Source organism: Geotrypetes seraphini, chromosome 8 (assembly GCF_902459505.1).
Source record: "Geotrypetes seraphini chromosome 8, aGeoSer1.1, whole genome shotgun sequence".
Classification (NCBI taxonomy): domain Eukaryota; kingdom Metazoa; phylum Chordata; class Amphibia; order Gymnophiona; family Dermophiidae; genus Geotrypetes; species Geotrypetes seraphini.
The window spans coordinates 130,338,514-130,362,813 of NC_047091.1; the positions used below are offsets into that span (position 1 = coordinate 130,338,514).

A 24,300-nucleotide genomic window follows, 5' to 3' on the forward strand; every position below is an offset into this window, starting at 1 on the left:
GGGAGATCCCTTGCCGCGATTAAGTATAGCGGCCGTGTCTACTTACCATGTACAGCATTTTGCTAGCCTACATTTTAAGCGTCTCCCATTCTGCTAGGGAGACGCTTAGGGCCGCCTAGGTTCACCTAAGGCTACTGCCTAGCTTTAGGCGAGCTTAGGTGGGCTTGCGGGCCTCCCTAGGCTCCCGGAGGTGCCTTCAATATAGGCGGCCTGCCTGGGGAGCATTTTTTTAGAAAACGTGCCTCCCTGATTAGGCAGCTGTAGGACGCCTACAGCTGCCTACAATTAGGAAGCACTTTGCAGAATCAGGGTCAGAATGTGGTGGTGAACGTGAAAGGAACAAACAGACAGAGCAAGCCTCACCTTGAAAAAGCAACAAAACAGAAGAAAATGCAAAGAAGACATCTGTCCAACCAAACAGGAGTCTTCTTATTCAAAACAAGGTCTCAACAAGGATCCCAGTTTTGGCACATAGCCTTCCTCAGGGGACATTGAGACAATTGGAAAATAAATGAATAGGGCTTTGAAGAACAAAATCTGCCAAAACAAATTGTTAGCTCAGGGGTAATAGGTATAAAGTGAGGGTCAGAGATATAATACTATACAAAAAACCAAAACTGACCTCTAATAATAGCCAGTCACTAGAGGGTGATCAAAAAATATAGTTTTGAAAAGCTCAGAGATATGAAACTCTGAAGGGAAGGCTGAAAAACCTCCCTGTGATAAGAGTTCACCTTCCAGTCATTGCAATTCCATAAAACTTTTGATCACGCTCTAAAAGACTCTGGTAAATAACTTAACTTGATAACAAGCTAACAAGCATTATCGTACCATTATGAACAGCAATTTGGAACATTTTGGAACAGACTTAATTCGGGTCTCCTGAAGCAGGAATCGAAACGGGGCCACGTTGGGACCCCATAACTTCTATTTGCAAGCTAAGTGAAAGAACTATTACTTTCCACTATTGCAGTGTTGATCGCATGATTGATATTTGAAGAAAGAGAAGATAATTTCATCATATTGAATCATTAAAAATTTTTTATCAAGTTATTTACCAGAGTCTTTTAGAGTGTGATCAAGAGTTTTATGGAATTGCAATGACTGGAAGGTGAACTCTTATCACAGGAAGGTTTTTCAGCCTTCCCTTCAGAGTTTCATATCTCTGAGCTTTTAAAAACTATATTTTTTGATCACCCTCTAGTGACTGGCTATTATTAGAGGTCAGTTTTGGTTTTTTGTATAGTAAAACAAATTGTTATGCAGCATCATTTTGGCAGATTTTGTTCTTCAAAGTGCTATTCATTTATCTTCCAATCATGTTAGTGTTCCCTAAGGAAGTCAAGTATGTGTCCCGAAACTGGGATCCTAGTTGGATCCTTGTTTTGAATAAGAATAAAGACTCCTGTTTGGTTGGACGGACATCTCCCTTGCCCTTTCTTCTGTTTTGTAAGTGAAAAGGAAGCAGATATCTTGAAATCATGTAGATACTGACCATATTCTGTACCATCATAAGGTGTATGGAGATGATATCTAAGCCCTTTAACCACACAGAATGGTAAGTGCTTTTATATTTAACACTTTGAAGGCAACATGCAGTCAGCGTAGCATGCTTACGAATAACACAATTACTGAAAGACGTTTATGATTTCAAGAACCAAAGTATTTAGAACTTGAGGCCACTGTAGCTTTTAATTTCAGTTTTCAATGGCTGAGGTCTATGTACACATAGGCTATTTTGCTTGGAGGTTAAATACAGTCGTGTATTATTTAAATTACTATATATTTCTGACTTGAATACTATTTGGGTAATTCTACAACATTTCTAGGCTCTGTTGGGTATGATGAAGATGGAGAAATTAGGTTCTTACCTGCTAATTTTCTTTCTGTTAGCCTGTAGACTGGTACAGTCCTTACAAACGGGTATACATCTCATGACCAGCAAGTGGAGACTGAAACAAAACTGTGGAATAGTACATAAGAGGTACCTCCCCCTATTCCTATCAGTCTGCCGAATAGCCAAGCAGAACTAAGAACTTGAAACAGAAATAAACAATACTCCAAACAGGAATAACAACAAATATACCCAAATGCTGCTAGAAAATGCAAAGGAGAGAGCCCAGCAAGAAAAGGTCCCCACAGCTCGCCAGCTAAGCCACAACCGTTGTTCTTCAATTCTCCCCAGCCCTAGAAAAATACTATAACCTATAGAAAAAACAAAATCTGCACGTGAGCAAAACAAAAAACCCCCAAGCACCGCACAGACAGGGTGGGGGGGACTATATCAGTCTACAGGCTAACAAGAAAGAAAATTAGCAGGTAAGAACCTAATTTCTCCTTTTGTAGCACCTTATGAATCCTTATGAATGGGTACTAAAGCAGTACCCATTAAGGTTGGGACCCCCGAAGGGCCAACACTAGAATATGTTCACCAAATAACATGTCCAGACACGCTTAAACAAACACACGGTAGTGTCTGGCAAAGGACTGCAGAGAAGACCAAAATGCAGCCTTGCAAATATCTACTGGAGGCACTAGCGAAGACTCAGCCCAAGAAGCTGCCTGACCCCGAGTGGAATGAGCCTTGAGAAACTCTGGAACAGACTGGTTCTTCAGAAGATAAGCGGAAGCAATAGTCTCCTTAATCCAGCGTGCAAATTTAAAGGGAAAGCAACCCTTCAGACCGGCGCTACCTCAGGATTTTTTTTGAACAGAACAGACTCCACTGGCTCTCAAAGCAATATGTCTTGCTTGAATTAGGGCGCAAAGCTTACTACTGAGGCGCCTCTAAAAAAATGTTGGTGAGGTGGAGGAAATGGGGGGGAGGGACCCAGCATGAGACCTGCCGGGTTTGACACCCCTGAGGTCAGAGAGACCCCCAAACAGGGCCCACCGAAGCTCAATCCTGCACAAAAACAGGTACCAGGATCCCTAAACAAATTCTAACAGCCTTACCAAGGGAGATGGGTACAGCTCCTCACACCTGCTGAGACTGAAAGAAGACTGATAGGAATAGGAGAAGGTACTTCTTATGTACTATTCCACAGTTTTGTTTGTCTCCATCTGCTGGTCATGATGAAATATATACCCATTCATAAGGACTATACCAGTCTACCAGGCGCTACAGAAGTGGCATTTTAATCAAACTTGTGGTGTATATAAACTAGATTGTATGAGAAAGGAACCTGCAGTGATGGTTTTCAAGTGATGGTCAGCTTATAGTGTTGACAGGGAAATATTACAATGAAGTAAGTTTATATATTAGAAAATAATTTGAGAAATTTATTGCTCGATTGTAATTTTTCAGAACATATAGTTCTTGCATTCAGCAACATCAGTGTTTTTTTTATTCTAGATTATGTATCAGGCTGGTATAATGTCCACAATGTAGACAACTTTCTGGACTCCTTTACCCTACTTTAGTAAGGATCTATACCATGTTTGTCTTTAGGGTCATTCCATGTCAAGTGATCAGATTCTTGGAAAGTGCCCTGCATGACTATCACGGATTTTGATGAAACTTCATATGCAGAGTCCACCATGTCTCAAACGAACTTTGGTAAAGTTTTAGTTTCGCCTGTGGAATATTTGTGGAGATATAGCCATTTGTTTGACCCCATACCACAATGAAATACAGTACGACAATGACATTCTGACAACTTTGAGACACAATATCTCCCGAGCTGTGTTTCCAAAAAAAACTGAAACTTAGCTACCCTGCACAACTTTTTGAGCTCTGTTCATTGCTACCAATAACAATTTTTGCCGAGCACTGATTGAATGCCAAATTAAGTGTAAAGTTGCTAATTTGTGTAAAAAGGCCAAAAATAGGGTATTTTCAGCCTGCTTTTACATAAAAATACCTTTTAGAAACTCTTTCAAATCAGTCTCATTAGAAAGAGCATATTTCAAACCCCCTAGAAAAGTGGACTTCATTTTTCAACGCAAGTTAACAATGGCTGAAAAAGGGGGACAAAGTTGGGAGACGTTGCCACGGCAACAACCTCTATTTCAACATAGTTCTGTCATTTTTAAAGTTACAGTTTTGTATTGACATAGTATTACTACTACTCTATTGCGTTGGTCCATGGTGACATTGTCACTACCAGTTCAAGAGTTTGAACTGGCAACCCCATCGCCATAGGGGTCACGCCCGATAGCTGTGCAATACCAGCCACGGGTGGGCCACTTCGTCCAGGTTCCCAAGCCTCGCATTTGGTTTCTTTGTCAAGGTTCCAAAGCCTTTTGTTGGTATCTTTCTGGTTCCAAAGCCAATGATTAGGGTGTCTTATCCTAGGTTCCCAAGCCTAAATTGGGTATCTTATATGGTTCCCAAGCCGAAGTGAAGTCTACTTTGATTTTAACTGCCAGCAATCTTTATAACATTATGTTAAATTTTTGAGCCACTTCCTTCAATGCAGTTTCTGGAAATTGATATTGGCGGCCGGATGATGTAACTGAAGGGGCACAAAGCATGCGGATGAGGTGTTGCTCTGGAACCCAACAAACGTCTTGCCTTTCTGGCCAATAAAACGAATGAGCTGGACCGTGAGGATGCATAAATTTTATCAATGCATCATTTTGTTCAATTGAGACTTCAACAACGTTGCCTATCCACCATCGATTATCGTAAGTACAGGCAACGTAGCAACCAGGAAAGATTTCGGACACTTTCAAATTTGGAATGGCAGTATCAGAAATTTTGGCAACAAAATTTATTGTGTCATTTGAAACTTTGCTGACACGAACCGAGTTTGAGTCGACTGGTACAAATTGGTGGTGCTCTCTGGTACCGGCTACTGTGCTGCTTTCATGCCATCTTTCTTCTTGAAACTTTTTGCTTTCTTCAATTTCTTCTTTTGGAACATAAATGTATTTAACTCCGTGTATATTTTGGTCACAAAAGTTAAATAGATCCTTTGGCATCAATATTTGATCCGTTGATGGTCTTTGGAGGCTAGCCCGGGCAGCCAGTCGTTTAGTTGTTCCACCAACTCCATCGCAGGGTGATGGTATTGCGGTATACAAGAATAAAGTTATTATTATTATTATTATTATTTTCCATGGCTAGTTCCAAAAATATTCCATTCAGCCTCAATGTTGAAATCATTTCTGTGATTGCACAAATTCACAAAGTTCTTGTAGTTTTTATATTGTGCAGCTGAGCTGTCACTGAAGTAGTATATTTTGGTAATGTTTGTTTGAGTTACCAAAAATTCGATCAACTTTTGAATAAACACGTGTACAGATATCGTATCATGTTTCATATGATCAGAAATAATGCAACAGTTTACAACTTGCAATGTGCCCACTTCATTGAGGCAATATGCAACAAAAGGATGTACCGTAGCTTGTGAATTTTCCCAGTGAAAGCCTTGGGCGGCATCCTGTACAACAAATGAGTAATTTTCAGCGAAATCCATCAAAACGATCATTTCCGTTTCTTTTAAGCCTGTCTTCAACATCTTCAAATATTCACTTTGATGTTTTGAAATGAAATGGTGGCTTGTCAACTTCCAAATCTTGCTTGCAAGTCTTTCAATAAAGTTGTCCATGGTTAGTACACTTGTTTCTAATGTTTCACGGTCAGCGTGAACCCATTAAATTCTATTGATTCTTCTAGATCTAAATCCTTAAATATTTCTTCCAGGTATGCTGTTAGTGCTTCTTCACCAGGGCAGTTTTGACATCGTTGTAGCATACAGTCCTTGACATTTAGGTCGCACACAGTTTTTTCCATAAGAACTTTGTAGTTCTCTTTGACATTGGCGCCTTGTAGCATGAGCTTTACATTTTGATGTATCGTGCAGACACATACAGAGTGTGCACCTGATGCACCAACGGTTACACACCACTTTGGCCTGAGCTCACATAATTTGGAAAAACCAATTTCAGTTCCGTATTTGTTACAGTACGCCACGTACAGCTCTTTTAAATTACACAACAGCAGCCGCTTTTGCTTTTGTACTTTTAAACCATTGAGGCGGACTAAAATGCAATCTTTTTTGCCAGGACATATTCTGCTGAATTCATCGTCTTCGTAAAAATTTTGAACTCTATTTGCAATTTCTTTTGGAAGGGACTTGCCAATTTTTGCATCAGGTATAGAACAAATGCCTTTCTCTTTCTTTACTTTTTGGGCTGTTCTGACCATGCGCTCTGAAACGCCAAACTTCATTGCTGTTTCCTTTATTGACCAACTTTTTGGGGCCATTGTCAATAATTGAACTTTCATTGACCTGTTAGATATTGCAATTTTCGTTTTCATTTCTTCAATGAGGTCAGTGTAATCTTCACATAACTTGCATTCTACAGACTGACGAGACGGCCCAACTTCTTCAGCTGAAACTCCAGCAGCAGATGTAATCTTCTTGGCTATCACATTCTGCACACGTTCAATTTTTCGTATCACATAGCCGGCTTTATCTCTACTAGCTAACCTTCGAATTTTCAATGGAGAGGTTCCTAAAGCAGTCAAGCTTTGATCAACTGCATCGGAGATGCTGATATCAAAATCGTCTGAAGATGAAGATGCTGCAGTAGCTTCACTCATTGAAACGTATTGGGCTTTGCACCTACTGCAAAGTTTCTGACCTGGCTTGATATTTATTTTTGCCACTTTTCTAAAATAATTAGACATGGCAAGATCGACTTTTAACAATCCACTTTGAACAATGTGATTTTTCTTTTCAAATGGATTACAACACGATGTTTGCTTTAATTCGTATTTGTCGAGATACTTTGCTTTGTGGTGGAGGCAGATTTGGTCTTTATCCATCAGTTCAACTTCAGAGCGCCGAGTGATAAGCAATTTTTCATCGGTTGACAAATTATGTAAAAAAATGAGCCCACATTTTTTAGAATAAAATGTGCCGTCATGACACTTTGACAACAATTTTTGCCCAATGGCACAGTCTGGCAAAAAAGAATGATTATTAGTCGATTCGTTGGCATCCATTTTAAACTGAATTAATAATAATGTGGATCTGAAAAAGAAAACAAGTTGTAATTTGTGATCTGCATGCAACAAAATTATCACCTCAATTTCTAGTTAGGAATAATCATTAATTAAGAACACTATAATTGTACCCAAAGCTTGAGTAAAAATAAACAGGGAAAAACAGTGTGAAAAGTGACATAATTGTAAGTTGAAACGTAGGCCGTTGCCATGGTGACATCTCCCAACTTTGTCCCCCTTTTTCGGGCATTGTTAACCTGTGTTGAAAAATGAAGCCCACTTTTCTAGGGGGTTTGAAATATGCTCTTTCTAATGAGACTGATTTGAAAGAGTTTCTAAAAGGTATTTTTATGTAAAAGCAGGTTGAAAATACCCTATTTTTGGCCTTTTTACACAAATTAGCAACTTTACACTTAATTTGTAAACTAATGGAAAGAGCTTGGAGGTTGAAATTGTACATTTGAAAACAACGTTGTACTGAGACATTATGCGCCAAATTTCGCATTTATTACTCAATTATTGTGGGAGCTAAGTAATGTCAAACTTTGACTTTTTTTGGAGCACTAATTTTTTCGGCCAAGCTTACTGTAATTCAGCCATTCACTCAGTGCTCGACAAAAATTATTATTGGTAGCACTGAATAGAGCTCCAAAAGTTGTGCAGGGTAGCTAAGTTTCAGTTTTTTTGGAAACATAGCTCGTGAGATATTGTGTCTCAAAGTTGTCAGAAAGCACAGTTACTTACCGTAACAGGTGTTATCCAGGGACAGCAGGCAGATATTCTTTACGCATGGGTGACGTCACCGACGGAGCCCTCGGTACGGACCTTTTTAACTAGAAAGTTCTAGTTGGCCGCACCGCGCGTGCGCGAGTGCCTTCCCGCCCGACAGAGGAGTGCGTGGTCCCCAGTTAGGATAAGCCAGCTAAGAAGCCAACCCGGGGAGGTGGGTGGGACGTAAGAATATCTGCCTGCTGTCCCTGGATAACACCTGTTACGGTAAGTAACTGTGCTTTATCCCAGGACAAGCAGGCAGCATATTCTTTACGCATGGGTGACCTCCAAGCTAACAGAGAGGGAGGAGGGATGGTTGGCCATTAGGAAAATAAATTTTGTAACACAGATTGGCCGAAGTGTCCATCCCGTCTGGAGAAGGCATCCAGACAGTAGTGAGTAGTGAACGTGTGAACTGAGGACCAAGTGGCCGCCTTGCAGATTTCCTCGATGGGCGTGGAACGGAGGAAAGCCACAGAAGCAGCCATAGCTCGGACTCTGTGGGCCATGACAGCACCTTCCAGTGAGAGACCGGCCCGAGCATAACAGAACGCAATACAGGCAGCAAGCCAATTGGAAAGCGTCCGTTTGGAGACAGGACGACCTAGACGGTTAGGGTCGAATGACAAAAAGAGCTGAGGAGATGAGCGGTGAGCCCTGGTACGGTCAAGGTAGTAGGCAAGGGCACGCTTACAATCCAGCGTGTGCAGCGCCTGTTCCCCAGGATGAGAATGGGGTTTAGGGAAAAAGACGGGCAACACAATGGACTGGTTGAGGTGAAAAACTGAGACCACCTTTGGAAGGAATTTGGGATGGGTACGCAGGACCACCTTGTCATGGTGAAAAACAGTGAATGGTGGATCGGCTACCAGTGCATGCAGTTCGCTAACCCTCCTGGCAGAGGTGATGGCAATTAGGAAAAGTACCTTCCAGGTAAGAAATTTGAGCGAAGTTGTGGCAAGAGGCTCAAACGGAGGTTTCATGAGTGCTGATAAAACCACATTCAGGTCCCAGACGACAGGAGGAGGTTTCAGAGGTGGTTTGACATTGAAGAGACCTCTCATGAACCGGGAAACCAGTGGATGAGCCGTGAGAGGTTTTCCGAGGATAGGCTCGTGAAACGCAGTGATGGCAATGAGGTGGACTCGGATGGAGGTAGATTTGAGGCCAGCATTGGACAGCGAGAGCAAATATTCCAGTACAGTTTCCACCGCTAAAGAGGTGGGATCGTAATGATGCCGTAGACACCACGAGGAGAACCTGGTCCACTTCTGATGGTAACATTGGAGGGTGGCCGGTTTCCTGGAGGCGTCCAAAATGAGACGGACAGGCTGAGATAGATTCTCAGGAGAGGTCAGCCCGAGAGAAACCAAGCTGTCAGGTGGAGCGAAGACAGATTGGGATGTAGTAGAGATTGATGCTGCTGTGTAAGTAGAGTAGGAAACACAGGAAGAGGAATGGGCTCCCTGGAGCTGAGTTGGAGCAGGAGGGAGAACCAGTGTTGTCGAGGCCACCGAGGAGCGATGAGAATCATGGTGGCCCTGTCCTTGCGGAGTTTGGACAAGGTCCGCAACATCAGAGGAAGTGGAGGGAAGGCATACAGGAACTGATCTCTCCAATCGAGCAGGAATGCATCTGGGGCCAGACGATGAGGAGAGAAGAGTCTGGAACAGAATTGGGGCAGCTGATGATTGTGAGGTGCTGCAAAGAGGTCCACCTGCGGAGTGCCCCAGCGAGCAAAGATGGAGTGGAGTGTTGGAGAGTCCAGCGTCCACTCGTGAGGTTGAAGGATGCGGCTGAGATTGTCGGCCAGGGAGTTCTGTTCGCCCTGGATATAGACAGCCTTGAGGAAGAGATTGCGGGCCGTGGCCCAGGTCCAGATGCGTAGGGCCTCCAAACAAAGGAGGCGAGATCCGGTGCCGCCTTGCTTGTTTATGTAGTACATGGCGACTTGATTGTCTGTGCACAGGAGAAGAACCTGAGGACAGAGAAGATGCTGGAAAGCCTTGAGGGCGTAGAACATGGCTCTGAGTTCCAGGAAATTGATGTGATGTTGACGCTCCTGTGGGGTCCAAAGTCCCTGGGTGCGTAGATCTCCTAGGTGAGCTCCCCACGCATAGGGGGAGGCATCCGTGGTGATGATCATAGAGTGAGGGGGCAGATGAAAGAGCAGACCCCCGGAAAGATTTGAGGAGTTCAACCACCATTGGAGAGATTGCTGAAGAGATGATGTCACAGAGATGGGATGAGAAAGAAGATCCGTAGTCTGTGACCATTGGTTGGCGAGAGTCCATTGAGGTGTTCTGAGGTGGAGACGTGCCAGAGGAAGGACATGTACCGTGGAGGCCATGTGACCCAGGAGGACCATCATCTGTCGGGCAGGAATGGAGGGATGCATGAGGACCTGACGACAGAGATGGAGCAGGGTCCGCTGACGATCAGAGGGAAGAAAAGCCTTCATTAGTGTGGTGTCCAGAACTGCTCCGATGAATTGAAGTCGCTGGGTGGGAAACAGATGCGACTTGGGGTAGTTGATCTCGAACCCCAGGAGGTGGAGGAGAGAGATGGTGTGATGAGTAGCCTGTAGCACAAGTTGAGACGTAGGTGCTTTCACCAACCAATCGTCCAAGTAGGGGAACACCTGGAGGTTGTGAGACCTGAGGAAGGCCGCTACTACTATAAGGCACTTGGTGAATACCCTGGGTGATGAAGCGAGGCCAAACGGTAGCACCTTGTACTGGTAGTGGCGGTGTAGTACCTGGAAACGCAGGTAGCGGCGAGAATTCGGATTGATTGAGATGTGAGTGTAGGCCTCCTTGAGGTCCAGGGAACATAGCCAGTCGTGTTGAGAAAGAAGAGGGTAGAGCGTGGCAAGGGAGAGCATTCTGAACTTCTCCTTGACAAGATACTTGTTGAGGTCCCTGAGATCGAGAATGGGACGGAGGTCCCCCGTCTTTTTGGGTACCAGGAAGTAGCGGGAGTAGAATCCCTGACCCCATTGTTCTGGAGGTACTTCTTCGATGGCATTGAGAAGGAGGAGGGATTGAACCTCCCTCAGGAGGAGGGGGGTTTGAGATGAGTGTGAAGCAGACTCTACGGGAGGGTTGTCCGGTGGAAGAGTCTGGAAGTTGAGAGAGTAGCCGTGGTGGATGATGTTGAGGACCCACTGGTCCGATGTGATGACCTCCCAACGGCTGAAGAATATGCGGAGACGACCTCCGATTGATTGTGGAAGAGGTAGCGAAGATGGAAGACTGGCTATGCCCTGGAGAGAAGAGTCAAAAGGGCTGAGAAGGCTTTGCAGGTTGAAGAGGCTTGTTGGGTTGATTGGGCTGAGAACGAGCCTGGGCATGGTGTTGTTGCTGACGGGGCCGCCGAGGTTGTTGAGAAGGCGGATTGAGTGGCCTGGCTGAGAACCTGCGCTGATAGGAGGATTGAGGTCTGTAAGGTCGGGCAGGTGGAGCCTTTTTCTTCGGCTTAATCAGGGTGTCCCACCTGGTTTCATGGGCCGAGAGTTTCTGGGTGGTGGAATCCAGGGACTCTCCAAAAAGTTCATCCCCGAGACAGGGGGCGTTGGCCAGACGATCCTGGTGGTTGATGTCCAAGTCTGAGACTCTCAGCCAGGCCAGGCGGCGCATGGCTACGGCCATGGCAGAGGCACGGGAGGTAAGCTCGAATGAATCGTATATAGAGCGGACCATAAATTTTCGCAACTGAAGGAGGCCAGAGATGTGTTGTTGAAAAAGTGGAACCTTGCGCTCCGGGAGGTATTTTTGGGAGGGCGGACAGCTGTTGAACCAAATGTTTCATGTAAAATGAAAAATGGAATGAATAATTGTTCGCTCTGTTGGCCAGCATGGCATTTCTGGTAGAGCCATCTTGCCAAACTTTGTCCATGTTTACCCTCTCTGCCAGGAGGGGTAGAGGCATAGACACTGGAGCCCTGAGTCTTTTTTAAGGTGGATTCAACAAGAAGGGACTCATGGGGCAATTGAGACTTGTCGAACCCTGGAATAGGGATTACACGATAGAGGTTGTCCAGTTTACGGGGGGCCCCCGGTACCGTAAGGGGGTTCTCCCAATTTTTGTAAAAGGTCTCCCGTAGGATGTCATGTACGGGGAGCTTGAGGAACTCCTTAGGAGGTTGTTCAAAATCTAAAGCCTCCAGGAAGGCTTGAGATTTTTTAGAGTCTGATTCCAGAGGAAGGGATAAGGCTGCAGACATCTCCCTGAGGAACTTTGAAAAGGAGGACTGCTCAGGTTTGGAGGTGGCATCGGGTGCCGATGGATCCTCATCAGATGAGGAGAGATCCTCCTCGGTACCGGGGGGGGACTCTTCCCATAAGTCTGGGTCCCGGACCTCTGGGTGTGCATGCCGAGACACCGGGGTGGAAGGTGCGGTATGGTGAGTCTTGGATAAAGATTTCCCAGAGCGCACCGAAACGGTACCGGGAGAAGACGACCGGCGTCGATCCCTGTCCCGGGAAGTATGGTGCCCTGCCCGGTCCCGAGGAGGATCCGTCGTGGTATGGGAGTGAACCACCGGATGGGCATGAAGTTGCTCAGCCGAAAGAATCGGCATGGAGGTGTTGATTGGTACCGATGGGGTGGATACCGGGGGCTCGGTACGGGGCTCGGGCCGGTCTGGTACCGAAAGGAGCGGTGCCAGGATAGTGGGTAACAGGTGCTCGAGCTGACGCTGCAACTGTTCCTGGAGTTGAACTTGGAGGATGGCCGTAATACGGTCATCCAGGGGTGGCACCGGAACCGCTTTCTTTTTGCTTCGGTTCCTTAGGTGCCGCCTCCACGCCCCGGCGATGAGGAGGCCGATGACGAGGCACTCACCGAAATCGGGGCGGAGCGCTTTCGGGGTCGGCGCGAGGGCCGGCAAGGTCGGTTGTCGCCACTGTGGCTGGTGGACGCTCGAGGGAAGAGGGAGGCTTCTTAGCCGGCTTACCTGGCGCCAGAGACGCCGATGTGGGGTCGGGCGTCGTTCGAAGTAGACGGTGCCGATTTCTGTGGTACCGCTGTCGATGCCGATGGAGTCCATCGTCGACCTGGTGCCGAACCAAAAGATTTTGTTGGATTTGTCGGTTTTTAAGCGTCCCGCTTTTAAGAGTGGCACAGCGGGTGCAGGAGTCCGCCCGATGCTCCGGACCCAAACACTGTAAACACCAATTGTGTGGGTCAGTGAGGGAGATCGGGCGTGCACACCGCTGGCACTTCTTAAAACCGACTTGCGGGGGCATGAAGGGGAAAACAGCCTCCGCAAAATCGAACCCCGAGGCCTGTATAATGGCAACAGGCCCCGCCGGGGCAAAGTCGAAAAAAGGGAAAAAAAATATAAGTTTGTTTTTTTTTATATAGCAAAGAAAAAAGAAACCCGAAGGCAAAAAAGAAGAAAAAATGGAAAAAATCGCGAGCGGGAAGGCAAAAAGTGATTTCAACGGCCGTTGAAAAAACACACGCGTCTTCTTCGCTCCGCGGAAACGAAGAAAACTGGGGACCACGCACTCCTCCGTCGGGCGGGAAGGCACTCGTGCACGCGCGGTGCGGCCAACTAGTACTTTCTAGTTAAAAGGTCCGTACCGAGGGCTCCGTCGGTGACGTCACCCATGCGTAAAGAATATGCTGCCTGCTTGTCCTGGGATAATGTCACTGTCGTACTGTATGTCACTGCAGTATGGGGTCAAACAAATGGCTATATCTCCACGAATATTCCACAGGCGAAACTAAAACTTTACCAAAGTTCGTTTGATACATGTGGGACTTTGTGCATAAAGTTTTATCAAAATCCGTGATGGTCATGCAGGGAGCCCTTGATCACTTGACATGGAATAACCCTTTAACTAAAGTCAAAGCATAAACATTTCAATGCTACTTTGTTGTGTTACTTGCGCACAGTTTGGGCAAGCATAAAAAGATGGTAATCAAGATTTTTTTTTTTTTTTTACATGTTCTCAAAATGTTCCTATCTTGGATATTTAACAAAAACAGCATTGACTTTGGAACCCAAACTAGTCAGATTTGTTGAGAAATCCTTGTTAAACTGGTTGTCCCAATTGTCAGTCTATGCTTGCAGTTCCTGGGACTGGGGGGGGGTAATCTCTTGTGTGTTCAGTAGAGGGCTGTCAACTGCAAGCTCTGATCTTTGGTTCACATTCAAATAACCAATCTTTAGTTTTTGGCCTGAACCAGATAATACGTTGCAAACAGCATCGTACCCGACAGCAATCAGATGAGAATAAATTTCTCAGCTCAATCTCATTGACTGTCACAGTCATACATGCCTGTCCTTAACCCATCTTAATTGCACTGCAAAAAAGATGTAAGCAACACTGCAGATAATCTACAGAAGGAAGGTGCATGTTCTGCATATTGCCATACCTGTGGTATTTGCTATCGTTACTTGATCGAGTAACGAGACATCTTCCATGCTGCTTTTTAAATACCTGTAAGAAATAAGCACACCATCAAACATAGGGTGCACACAATCCTCCCACTTTATCACCATACACTGCTACAACTGTCTCCCACCAACATGAGATTCCTATGACTATCTGCTCCCAACTCCACAAGCTCATGATACAACAACACACACCAACAACCCTATCTCCTCCCAAAATCAGACATGTATAACACTGCCCCTCTTACAAAGTAACATAGTAGATGGCAGATAAAAGGCATGGTCCATCCAGTTTGCCCAATAGAAGCATACTTAATCTTGAGCTGTCCTTGCCATTTTCAGGGCACAGACCACAGAAATCTGCCCCACAATGACTTAATTTTCAACTACTGGACTTGCTGTTGATGTTTAATTAAATCTTTCTCCAAACCTTTATCTACAGGCAGGTCCCCTCCTACTGTACTACCCTTTAATGGCTTTCTATTCTATTTTGATATGTAGTTCTCCCCTTGATCTATCTATAATCTGGACAAAGACCACAGAAGTCTGCCCAGCCCTAGCCTTACTTTCCAACTGCTGGATTTACCACTTAAACACAGCTGTTCTAATTCTTTATCCACTTAGAAATATTTTATGCTTATCCCACACATTTTTATTTATTGATTGATTTAGCCTTTTGCCTGCAGCCCCTATTTGGATGCAGATAACATTAAGATTCTCTTTTCACCTAACAGAACCCCTTTCCAAAACTGTCTTCATTTTGCTGTTGACTGGATTCAAGATCACCGTATATTCCTTAATTCAACTAAGTGCAAAAACCATCACTTCCCCACTCCTTGTTCCTTAACTTTCCTTCCTATTTGCTGGAGGTTCTTCCAGACTCTAGTCTAAATTGTGATTTAAATGTCAAATAGACTCAGCTGTACACTGCTTTCTTCACACATTAGATATATGCCGTCAAACCTTTTCTCCCTCCCAATTTCTTCCATACTCTGGTCGTAACATTAGTTATTTCTAAGCTCAGTGCAATGCTGTCAACAATGGTGCCCCTATCTCCTTTATCAAGCTCATCCAATCAACTGCAGTCAAGTTCCTCACAATGCTCATTGTTATGACCACAGTATTCTACTTCTCAAGCAAGAACTTTGGCTTCCCATTACAGCACATTGGTTTCTTATACACTTGAACACTCCCTTCATTCTTCTCAGGCTGACTGCTCTCACTTCCTCCCTCTCTACCTGAACCTCAACGTCTCTAGGAACTCTGACTTTTCATATGTAGAACCTCTCTTTTGAAATTAACCTCCATTATCCATATGCCTTAAGCCTTCTCTCTCTAAATTCAAAGAGGTCATTAAACCAGGGGTAGGGAACCTTTTCATGTTGGAAGGCCACATTAATTTAGCTGTAATCAAATAAGGCTGCATACTTTAAAATGTACATTATTTGCAAAAATCAAACTACGCTGTACTTAATAATTAAAAAAAAAATGAAAACTATTTGTTAATTTAAACTAACTTTTAAGGGACTGTTTGTCTGCTTTTTGTGGAAAGCATTTGGATATTTGGAGGTTCACAGGTTCAAGCTTATCCTCTAGATGGGTATCAGTCATTTGTGACCTTACGGGCGTCTTGATTTGGGTTATGTAGAACATGTAGATTTGCAGCAACAAGTGGTTGAAAAGCAGGAAAGCTTTTTTGGGGCATGTTGCTAAAAGTGTGGGTATTCAACTGCATTTTCCATATTTCAATTGGATCTTTCTTAACATCAAACAACATCTTTAAAATGTTATCTACTGACAGCTCAATCAATTCCACCTAAAGTTCTTTAGGTGCCTTGGTGATACCAACTAGGTGAGGCTGAAATGCTAATTTGAGCGTGATGTCTATGATTCTCAAAGTCAGTGAACCTTTCTATTTGTTCTCTCAGGGTTTCACAGCTGGCATTGTTCTTGTTGCAGGTTTCTGGGTCTCGCTGCATCTTGTCATGTAGAAACTGACATTTCAGCCATTATGCTCTCTGGCTTTCTTCAGGGTATGCTGTGAGGTCTGCAGTTTGTCTTTGTAAATAGTGGGTCCACTGACTTGATTGAGAATAGGGCAGTCCGTTGGTCTCCAATTTCAATATGACCCAAGCATTTTCATTGTATTCTCCAATTAATAGACCTATACCAGCTCCGTATTCTTCAAATAATTTGCTTATATCATCCCGCTCATTAATGACCTTTGCTAACTGGGGAAAATGTTAATCCAAAATTTCCTTTTGAAGAAGTGTTTTGAAAAAATATAGCTTTTTTTCTAAATGCTTGGATTTTTTTTTTGCCACATATCATATATAGACTTAGTTTAACTTTTCAAAGAAACATTCAAGTCATTTTGATTTGACATATCACATAGAAATACAACATTCCTATAGCAATCTTTTTTTCAATAATTCACATGGCTGATTCTTTTCTTCATAAAATTTAACTATCTGTTCTCGCAGAGATAAAATTTTGGCTAACACCTGCCCTTGTGATAGCCAACACACTTTAGAATGATACAGCAAATTTTTCACTGAATATTCATCATTCAACTTTAGCATATTACGAAATGGACGATGCTGTGTTGCATTTTGCATGATATAGTTAGCAATACTTTTAACTTGTTGCAAAGTGTCACTTAAAATAGTAGCTTTAGCACCCTGATTTTGCTGATACAAGATACAATGAAAAGAATTGAGAGCATCTGGATCTGTTAATACTCTGTGCAATAAACCCTTCATGTTTTACTGTCATGAAAGGTGCACAGTCTGTACATACACTCACTAAATTTACCAAATTCAGTCCAACTTCACAACATTTATCTTGAAAGTTGTTAAAGATATCTATTCCCTGTGTACTGATAGCAAAATTGCCCAAAGCAAGTAACTCTTCATAGCAAAGAAAATCTTCTGTTATGACCCGAATGAAGTATAAAACCCATACCGAGTCAGTAGTATCAGTTGATTCATACAAAGTAATTGAATCATATATACTTTTCTTAAGAAGTATTGCCTGAAGTTATTCTGTTAAGTTGAAGGCTAATTCATACTGCTGATCAGTTATGGTTCTCCTTAAAAGAGGCAGTTGTTTATATTTTGAAATGTTATTGGGGTCTAAGTATCCTACAACTTTGACAATGCATTCTTTCACAATTTCTACATCACTGAATGGTTTCCCTTCCTCCTTCCCCCCCCCCCCCCCCGAGTATATAAGCCACTTTAAGTTGCTTCAGTGGCATTATTTCCAGGTCTTATTGCTGCTTGAAACAATGTAGACCCACCTCCGCCGCACAAGAAAAAATGGCAGAAGGACTGCCCATTCCCTCCTGCCATGGTGACACCCCCCTCGCAGCAGCGACAGCAGGAGGGATGCCCACTCCCACGCCAGGCACCCGCAAACATCCCCTGGCTCAGACTGGGGAAATGTTGATTCCTGACTACTGACTGCTGCTGCTCAAGCAACTGGACCATTGAAAGCCTAAATCTGAATGCTATGGAAAATCTGTGGCCATACTTTAAGACTGCAGTCCACAGATAATCTCAAGGCAATGTGAAAAAGCTTGAGCTATTCTTCCAAGAAAAATGGGCAAAAATGGCATCATCCTGCTATGCAGAGTTGTTAAGACACTTATCCTAAACAATTCATGGCTGTCATTAGTACAAAAGAGGTTTCCACCAGGTCCTCAGTTGACTTTAAAAAAAAAATAATCTTGAACATTTCAGATTGAAATAAGAATTACAGACAATGTGAAGCATGTTGTGTAGGTCCATGAAACGCTCCTACTTTTGATGCATTTTGAATTATAATATGCAAGGGTGTAAATACTTTTGCAAGGCACTGTACCTCTTCCCAATACCACGACCTATCTCCCCTCAACACCACACTGCTACTATCCTGTCCATCATCAGTACATCCCACATCCCTTTCTCCCTGATCCATTATCACCACAGTCCAACAAACCTATTTTTTTTAAAAAGTACACTGCAACACCACCATCCTCTCCCTCATCACCATATTCCCACAATCATATCCCCAAACCATGATACCTCAACTGTATCCCTCAACACTACAGTATTCACATTCTTTTTTTTAACACCCCCATCAACACATACTTCCTAGTATCCTAACACAAAAAGCGATGGTAGTAATGTGATTCTTCCATTTTGGGTATGGAGGATATAAATTCCCATATTCAGTCCAACACTAACTCCCCATCTGCTATGTCTTTCACCTAAACTTAATTCCTTTCCCACTACTGCCCTCCCTATCAGTCCCAAGCACATCCAGGATCTACTAGAATACTGGCTGCACCACCTTTACTGCTAAACCATTTCAGGTTATCGAAATTCTTACGCTCCCGCTCTTACACTGTTAATATGAATAGCACCTCATCCTCTCCTTGGAAACTGATTTGTGGAGTCCCGCAGGGATCACCTTTATCCCCCTATTCTCTTTAACATCTATATGTCCTCCCTGAAATTCCTCCATCTTTCCCCCCTGGAAACACTTTACACTTATGCTGATGACATCCTTGTCCTCTTCGAGACTGACTCGAACCTTACCAATCTCTCTGAGAACATATCCTCATGTATAACAAACTTCCAATCCTGGGCCCTCACCGTACAAATGAAACTAAACAAGTCCAAAACAAAACTACTTTGGCTCGGCCCAAAATTAGATCAGCTACCCACCCTCATCCCACTGTCCTCTGGCACCACACTACAGCTTGAGTTCTCCAGCAAAGTTCTGGGCATCATCATTGACTCTACACTATCCTTCAACGACCATCTCAACTCCTTGGTAAAAAAAAATGCTTTTTCAGCCTTCACATGCTGAGGAAAGCGAGATCCTGCTTCCATCAACAACACTTTGCTGTCCTCATACAATCTATCATCTTTTCCAGATTGGACTATTGTAACTCCATCTACTTAAGCCTAACAAAGAAAAGCCTTCAAAGACTTCAGCGGATTCAGAATACCGTGGCTAAACTAATCTTCACAAAAAGTAAATTTGACCATGTCTCCCCACTCCTGTCCAAACTTCGCTGGCTTCCAGTAGACTCCAGGGTCCACTTTAAATGTGCTTGCCTAACTTTCAAGATCCTACATGGCATCCTTCCTCCCCTTATCCCACTATTTTTGAATTCCTTGAATCCTAACATCACCAGATCCAAAAATTCAAACTATCTTTCCCCTCATTAAAAGGCATATCCCCATCCAGGAAAACTAGGGACATCCCTCTCCTTCAGAATCACAGGGTTCTGGAACAACCTTTCTACCGCACTTCGGAATCTGGGCGCCCTTCAACTTTTCCAAAAACATCTAAAAACTTGGCTATTCTCAAAAATGTAATATGTCCTCCTCTTTGTTATACTAAGTCCCTCTAAACTTTCTCTATACTGTCCTGTAACCCTCATTTGAGTTCCTTCTCTACACCATTTCCTGTAAACTGTGCCGAGCTCTACGATTGTGGAGATGATGCAGTATACAAACTTAAGGTTTAGTTTAGGTCTAGTTATTGATTCTTCCAAGGACAATAGTAAATCCAAAATCCAGGTCTCCTACCAAATTAGTAAAGCCTTTGTCCAAAACATTCAGGCTCCCCATGCTCATTGAAGTTTGGATTTTAATCATGGTCCCTTTCATGCAGGATACCCAAGTGCCTTCTTGGAAGCCTAGTGCTGTAAGAGTCGCTCCATGCAGATTACACAAGAACATAACTGTACTGGGTCACACCAATAGTCCATTTAGCCAGTATCCTGTTTCCACAGTGGACAATCCAGGTCACATGTACCTGACAGAAACCCAAATGGTAGTAACATTCCAGGTTATCCATAGTTACTTTCTCGACTGTGGTGCCAACAGATCGCATTTCTACAACCACTTCATACTTTTGCAAATAAGAGTCCTGTTTATCCCAGAAGTTTTTGAAAACTATTACCGTTTTACTTTCACTTTCTGTTCCAGAAAGGCATTCACCACTATGAAAAATTATTTCTTGACATTGTCCCCGAGTCTGCCCACTTGTAGAACTAGTCATGAAATGAAGCTCCAATTTCTTATCATTTACTTCTGCATTTCTTTCCCCAGTCAACACTGCACAATCTCACAACCTTTCTTAGTCATACAATCCTCTCCTTCACACCTTCTCCCCATACTCACAGCACTGAAATAGTATCTCTGACATCAGCTCCCTGTACATATTTTACTATAGAACCAGACTGTCAGATGTAGTTCTAATCCAGTCATTACCTGAAAGCTCCCTCTGAGTAGAAGAAGGGTTCATTATGGCTGCTGTCACAGAAGTAGTTTTTGTACCCTGAAGTAAGACTTCTGCTCCTGACAGAGGGAACATAGTTATGGAGCTGTCACTCCAACCTCTGAGATACAGTTTGCATTGAAATACTCACAGAGGACTAAGAAGAAGTAAACATTTAATAGCACAAATATTTGTATTACAATAATACAGAAACCTATGCTAAAACTGCCTGAAATATAAGAACCAACAGATTTAGCAAACAGATGCTTTTAGCCTGAAAAGATAGGAGAAACAGAAAAACACCCACTGGGCAAAACCTGATTATCCCTGCTCTGAAATGAACACTCTTGCTCTTAAGGGACTACCCTCTCTAGCAAGGTCACCTCTCATCTAGTGCTTAGAAAACAAATGCAACAACCACTACTTTGCAGGCTTACAAATATCCACCGGAGAGACCAAATGAGTTTTTGTCCAGGATACCGCCACCGCCTCTGGCGGTGGAACAAGCCCTCAAACCTAAAGGGGCCTGATGCCCTTTAGGAGGTATGCCAAAGAGACTGCTTCGTTCAGCTACAGAACGCTCGGCCTTCTTAAGACCAGCAAACAAAAGTAATAACCTACCTGATCTAAAAACCCCATCGGTCACTTCCAGAGCCCGACATACTACATAGTGGGCAGAGAGCGAGGGAATCCTCGCCATTAATTGTTGTTGCAGAGAAAGTAGAAAGATCACTTGATTAAAAAAAAAAGGCAGGAGCCCCTAGAGGAAGAAGGGGTCCAGGGCCGGTTTAGCCTATGGACCAGGTGAGGCTGTAGCCTAGGGTGCCAAACACCTGGAGCCGTGACGTCACTGACCCATAAGTTAAACTTGGCTTCTCTCTCTCTCTCCAGCCCCCCCCCTCCCCCAGAGTCGGGCATGGCTCGCCCCGCCGCTCTCTCTCTCTGTGCTGAAGTTCTTCAATCTTTGGGCAGCGTCAGCGAGATGAGTCTGCTGCCTTCGGCATGCCCCAGAAGCCTTATTTCTTTCCTCCCAACCAACCCCCCTCCCCGTGGGTGCTTTGCTCCGTCCCTCGAACACCCCTTTTCCTGCGGGTGCTTTCTCTCCCCCCCCCTTCCAAACTCTCACGCCCCCCCCCCCCCCCCCGCAATGGCGCGGCCTCTCCCTCTCTACAGCCCCCCCCCCCCCCCACCTGCTCCCTCCGCGCTGCAGTTCTTCAATCTTCGGCCGCCAGCAGCGTCAGCGAGATGAGCCTGCAGCGTTCGGCCTGTCCCGGAAGTCTTCTCTGCTCTGTGAAAGAAGGCTTCCGGGGCAGGCCGAAGGCAGCAGGTTGTACTTTGGGTCGTTTTATGCAGACTGCTGGGCACTACTAGTTTCAAAAAATTATGAAACTTGGTGTTTTTAATTTATTTTCAGTGACATTGATTCATAACGTGTTTTACTTCAGTTTGGAGCTGGATAATTTTATGCACTCACACCTTGACGTAAGGGATCTGAAGTGTTGATCATGAGAACCAGTAAAATCTCCAAGCTGCTGATGCACAAAAAAGGTTTTGGGGGGACTGGTAAGTGATGCTAGAATCCTGCTGCTCTTTTCTGCTTCTCTCTCTCATCCACTGCTCTGTAGTCTACATTGCATGGTATTTTGTTTTACTCCAATGAACAACATATAGCTCCACTTATTTGTACGTTATCATATTTTATATGGGCAGCATTGGGCCAGACTTGTGATTAAATGGCCCAATACTATCTGTGTAAGGGGGTGGTCATTTTAGTAGCAATCACTGAACAATGAAAGACCTAAACTAGACAATGCTAGCAGGGTAACTACACTATCTGTATGTTTGGTGTTGCTGTCTATATGGATATGGGCACAGAATATAAGTTAAATGCTGTCAGGGATCTCAAAGTCCCTCCTTGAGGGCCACAATCTAGTCGGGTTTTCAGGATTTCCCCAATGAATATGCACTGAAAGCAGTGCATGCACATAGATCTCATTCATATTCATTAGGGAAATCCTGAAAATCCGACTGGATTGCGTCCCTCAAGCAGGGACTTTGAGATTCCTGCTAGCTGGTCTGGAACTTAATATGTTCTCGTCATACTTAGTCTGTTCACTACATCAGCTACAAATTGGGCCTGTTTCTTTTAAAGGTACTTTTTAGTTTAGCCACAGTTCACCTTCTCCAAGATCCTTCTACCCTTTCAGTATTTCCTGAGATGCTTATTTCTTGTACTTCTATAAGCATGGCCAAGAAACATAATTTGTGACTTGGCTGGACACCAATGGGCCCTTTTATAAAAGTGTGCTGCCGAGCCACCGACTCTATTCCTATGGACAGCTCAGCATTAGCAAGTGCTGCATGGCAGTGCACCTGTGTAAAACCTGCCCTAGAAAAATAATTAAAAATGGTGGGAAACTGCTCAGGTTTGAATGAAAACATGTATTGGAATTCTGAAATGATAAAAGAACTGTCAAGCCAAAAAATGGGCTAGTAACTTGGGTTCTGACAATTGTGATCACTTCCTCTTTCTCCTTAAGTCATTGGATCCAAGTAATCCCTTAGGAATACGTTTCCCATTTCTAAGTATAGGTTCAATATTGTATTCATCAGGGCTATGCTGATCTTGTGCAATACACCCCTGGTGCCCCTGCGTGAGGCACATAACTCTGTAGCCAAGAAACAGAGACAATGGACAGAGAGCAGTTTAGATGTCCTTGCCTCCCTTGTGCCCTGTGAACTGTGTATCTGATTTTCAAGTGAAGGGGGGAGGTTCAATGAATAGGGTATCCAGTTTTTCTTATCTGAACAGACTGCCTATCTGTCAACAATTCAAAAATGGGCTAAGACCAAAAAACTTTGTACAAAGCTAAATATAACAAAAACTTGTGTGGGTCCTTTACACAAGTGGTCACGTACCCAACATCAAAATCCCTTTTGGGAGCTACAAACTCCCTCTTTGATTTAAGAGGGAGTTTGTAGCTCCCAAAAGGGATTTTGATGTTGGATCAGGATCCTTGAGCACAGCTGGATTTATCACTTATGCTCATCCTCAAATCCAAGCAACCTTCAGGAGTTGAAAGAAACAGCATAGTTGTTAATCATATTACAAAGACTTGCATCTGTCATCTGTAACATCAGAACTGGATTACTGTACTGTACTGAAAAGAAGCGGTGCCAACGGCTCACCGAGACCAGCAGCAGTATCGGGAGCCCTTCTCCAGCAGGGCACCTGATCACAGTTACACCCCTCCCCCGATACAGCAGGGGAGAATACTTTAAATATATATTTTTTATTTCTCTTGATACTTATTTTTTATCTCTATTTTTTTATTTATTTTACTTATTTATTTTTAATTCTATCTTTAAATTTATTTATTCATTACTTGGTGGAATATTCATTTCTATCTCTATCTCTGTCTTTATATTTTATCTTTATTTTTCTTAAATTGTCTCTTCAGGTACTTTAGTTAGATTGTGAGCCTTTGGGACAGTTAGGGAATTTCCAAGTACCTATCTTATTTATTTTTATTTATTGTATCTTTTAATGCATTCATTTTTGTAAACCGCTTAGAAACCTCACGGTTATTAGCGGTATATAAGAATTAAATTAAATTAAATTACTATACAGTGGTGTGACTACAAATGATATATGCCAGCTCCAGTTGATTCAGAATGCTGCAACACAGCTGATAAAAGTTGTAAGCAACATGGTCTCATTATACCATTTCTACAGAACTTCACTGACTTACCAGTATAATACAGGGCTAAATTTAAAATTTTGATTCTGATCTTCAAGGCCCTTAAAAGCCCTTAAAATAATGGGCCAGAGCAGTGGCTCTTAATTCTAGCCAGTTGAGTTTTCAGGATATCCCTAATAAATATG

At 43.5% G+C, this 24,300-nt stretch overlaps 2 protein-coding genes across 12 annotated transcripts in view; one reads left to right on the forward strand and one right to left on the reverse strand.

Annotated features, from left to right (window-relative positions):
• PRR14L (proline rich 14 like) overlaps positions 1-21,726 on the reverse strand; it is a 98,414-nt gene extending 76,688 nt beyond the window's left edge. Inside the window, exons 1-3 of one of the 7 annotated variants that reach the window (XM_033956662.1) lie at positions 21,605-21,726; positions 20,408-20,494; positions 14,117-14,181 (exon numbers count right to left, since the gene is read on the reverse strand). The gene's annotated coding sequence lies outside the window, so the exon portion shown is untranslated. Of the gene's footprint in view, positions 1-14,116; positions 14,182-20,407; positions 21,462-21,604 lie in introns of those variants that run through there. The other 6 variants (XM_033956661.1, XM_033956664.1, XM_033956665.1 and 3 more) reach the window with 6 other exon arrangements.
• A 193-nt stretch (positions 21,727-21,919) lies between these two features.
• The window catches only part of DEPDC5 (DEP domain containing 5, GATOR1 subcomplex subunit), a 123,865-nt gene continuing 121,484 nt past the window's right edge, over positions 21,920-24,300 (forward strand). For all 5 annotated transcript variants that reach the window (XM_033956668.1, XM_033956669.1, XM_033956671.1 and 2 more), the window contains exon 1: positions 21,920-21,977. In XM_033956668.1, coding sequence (XP_033812559.1) covers positions 21,920-21,977 — 58 coding nt within the window. The remainder of the gene's footprint in view (positions 21,978-24,300) is intronic.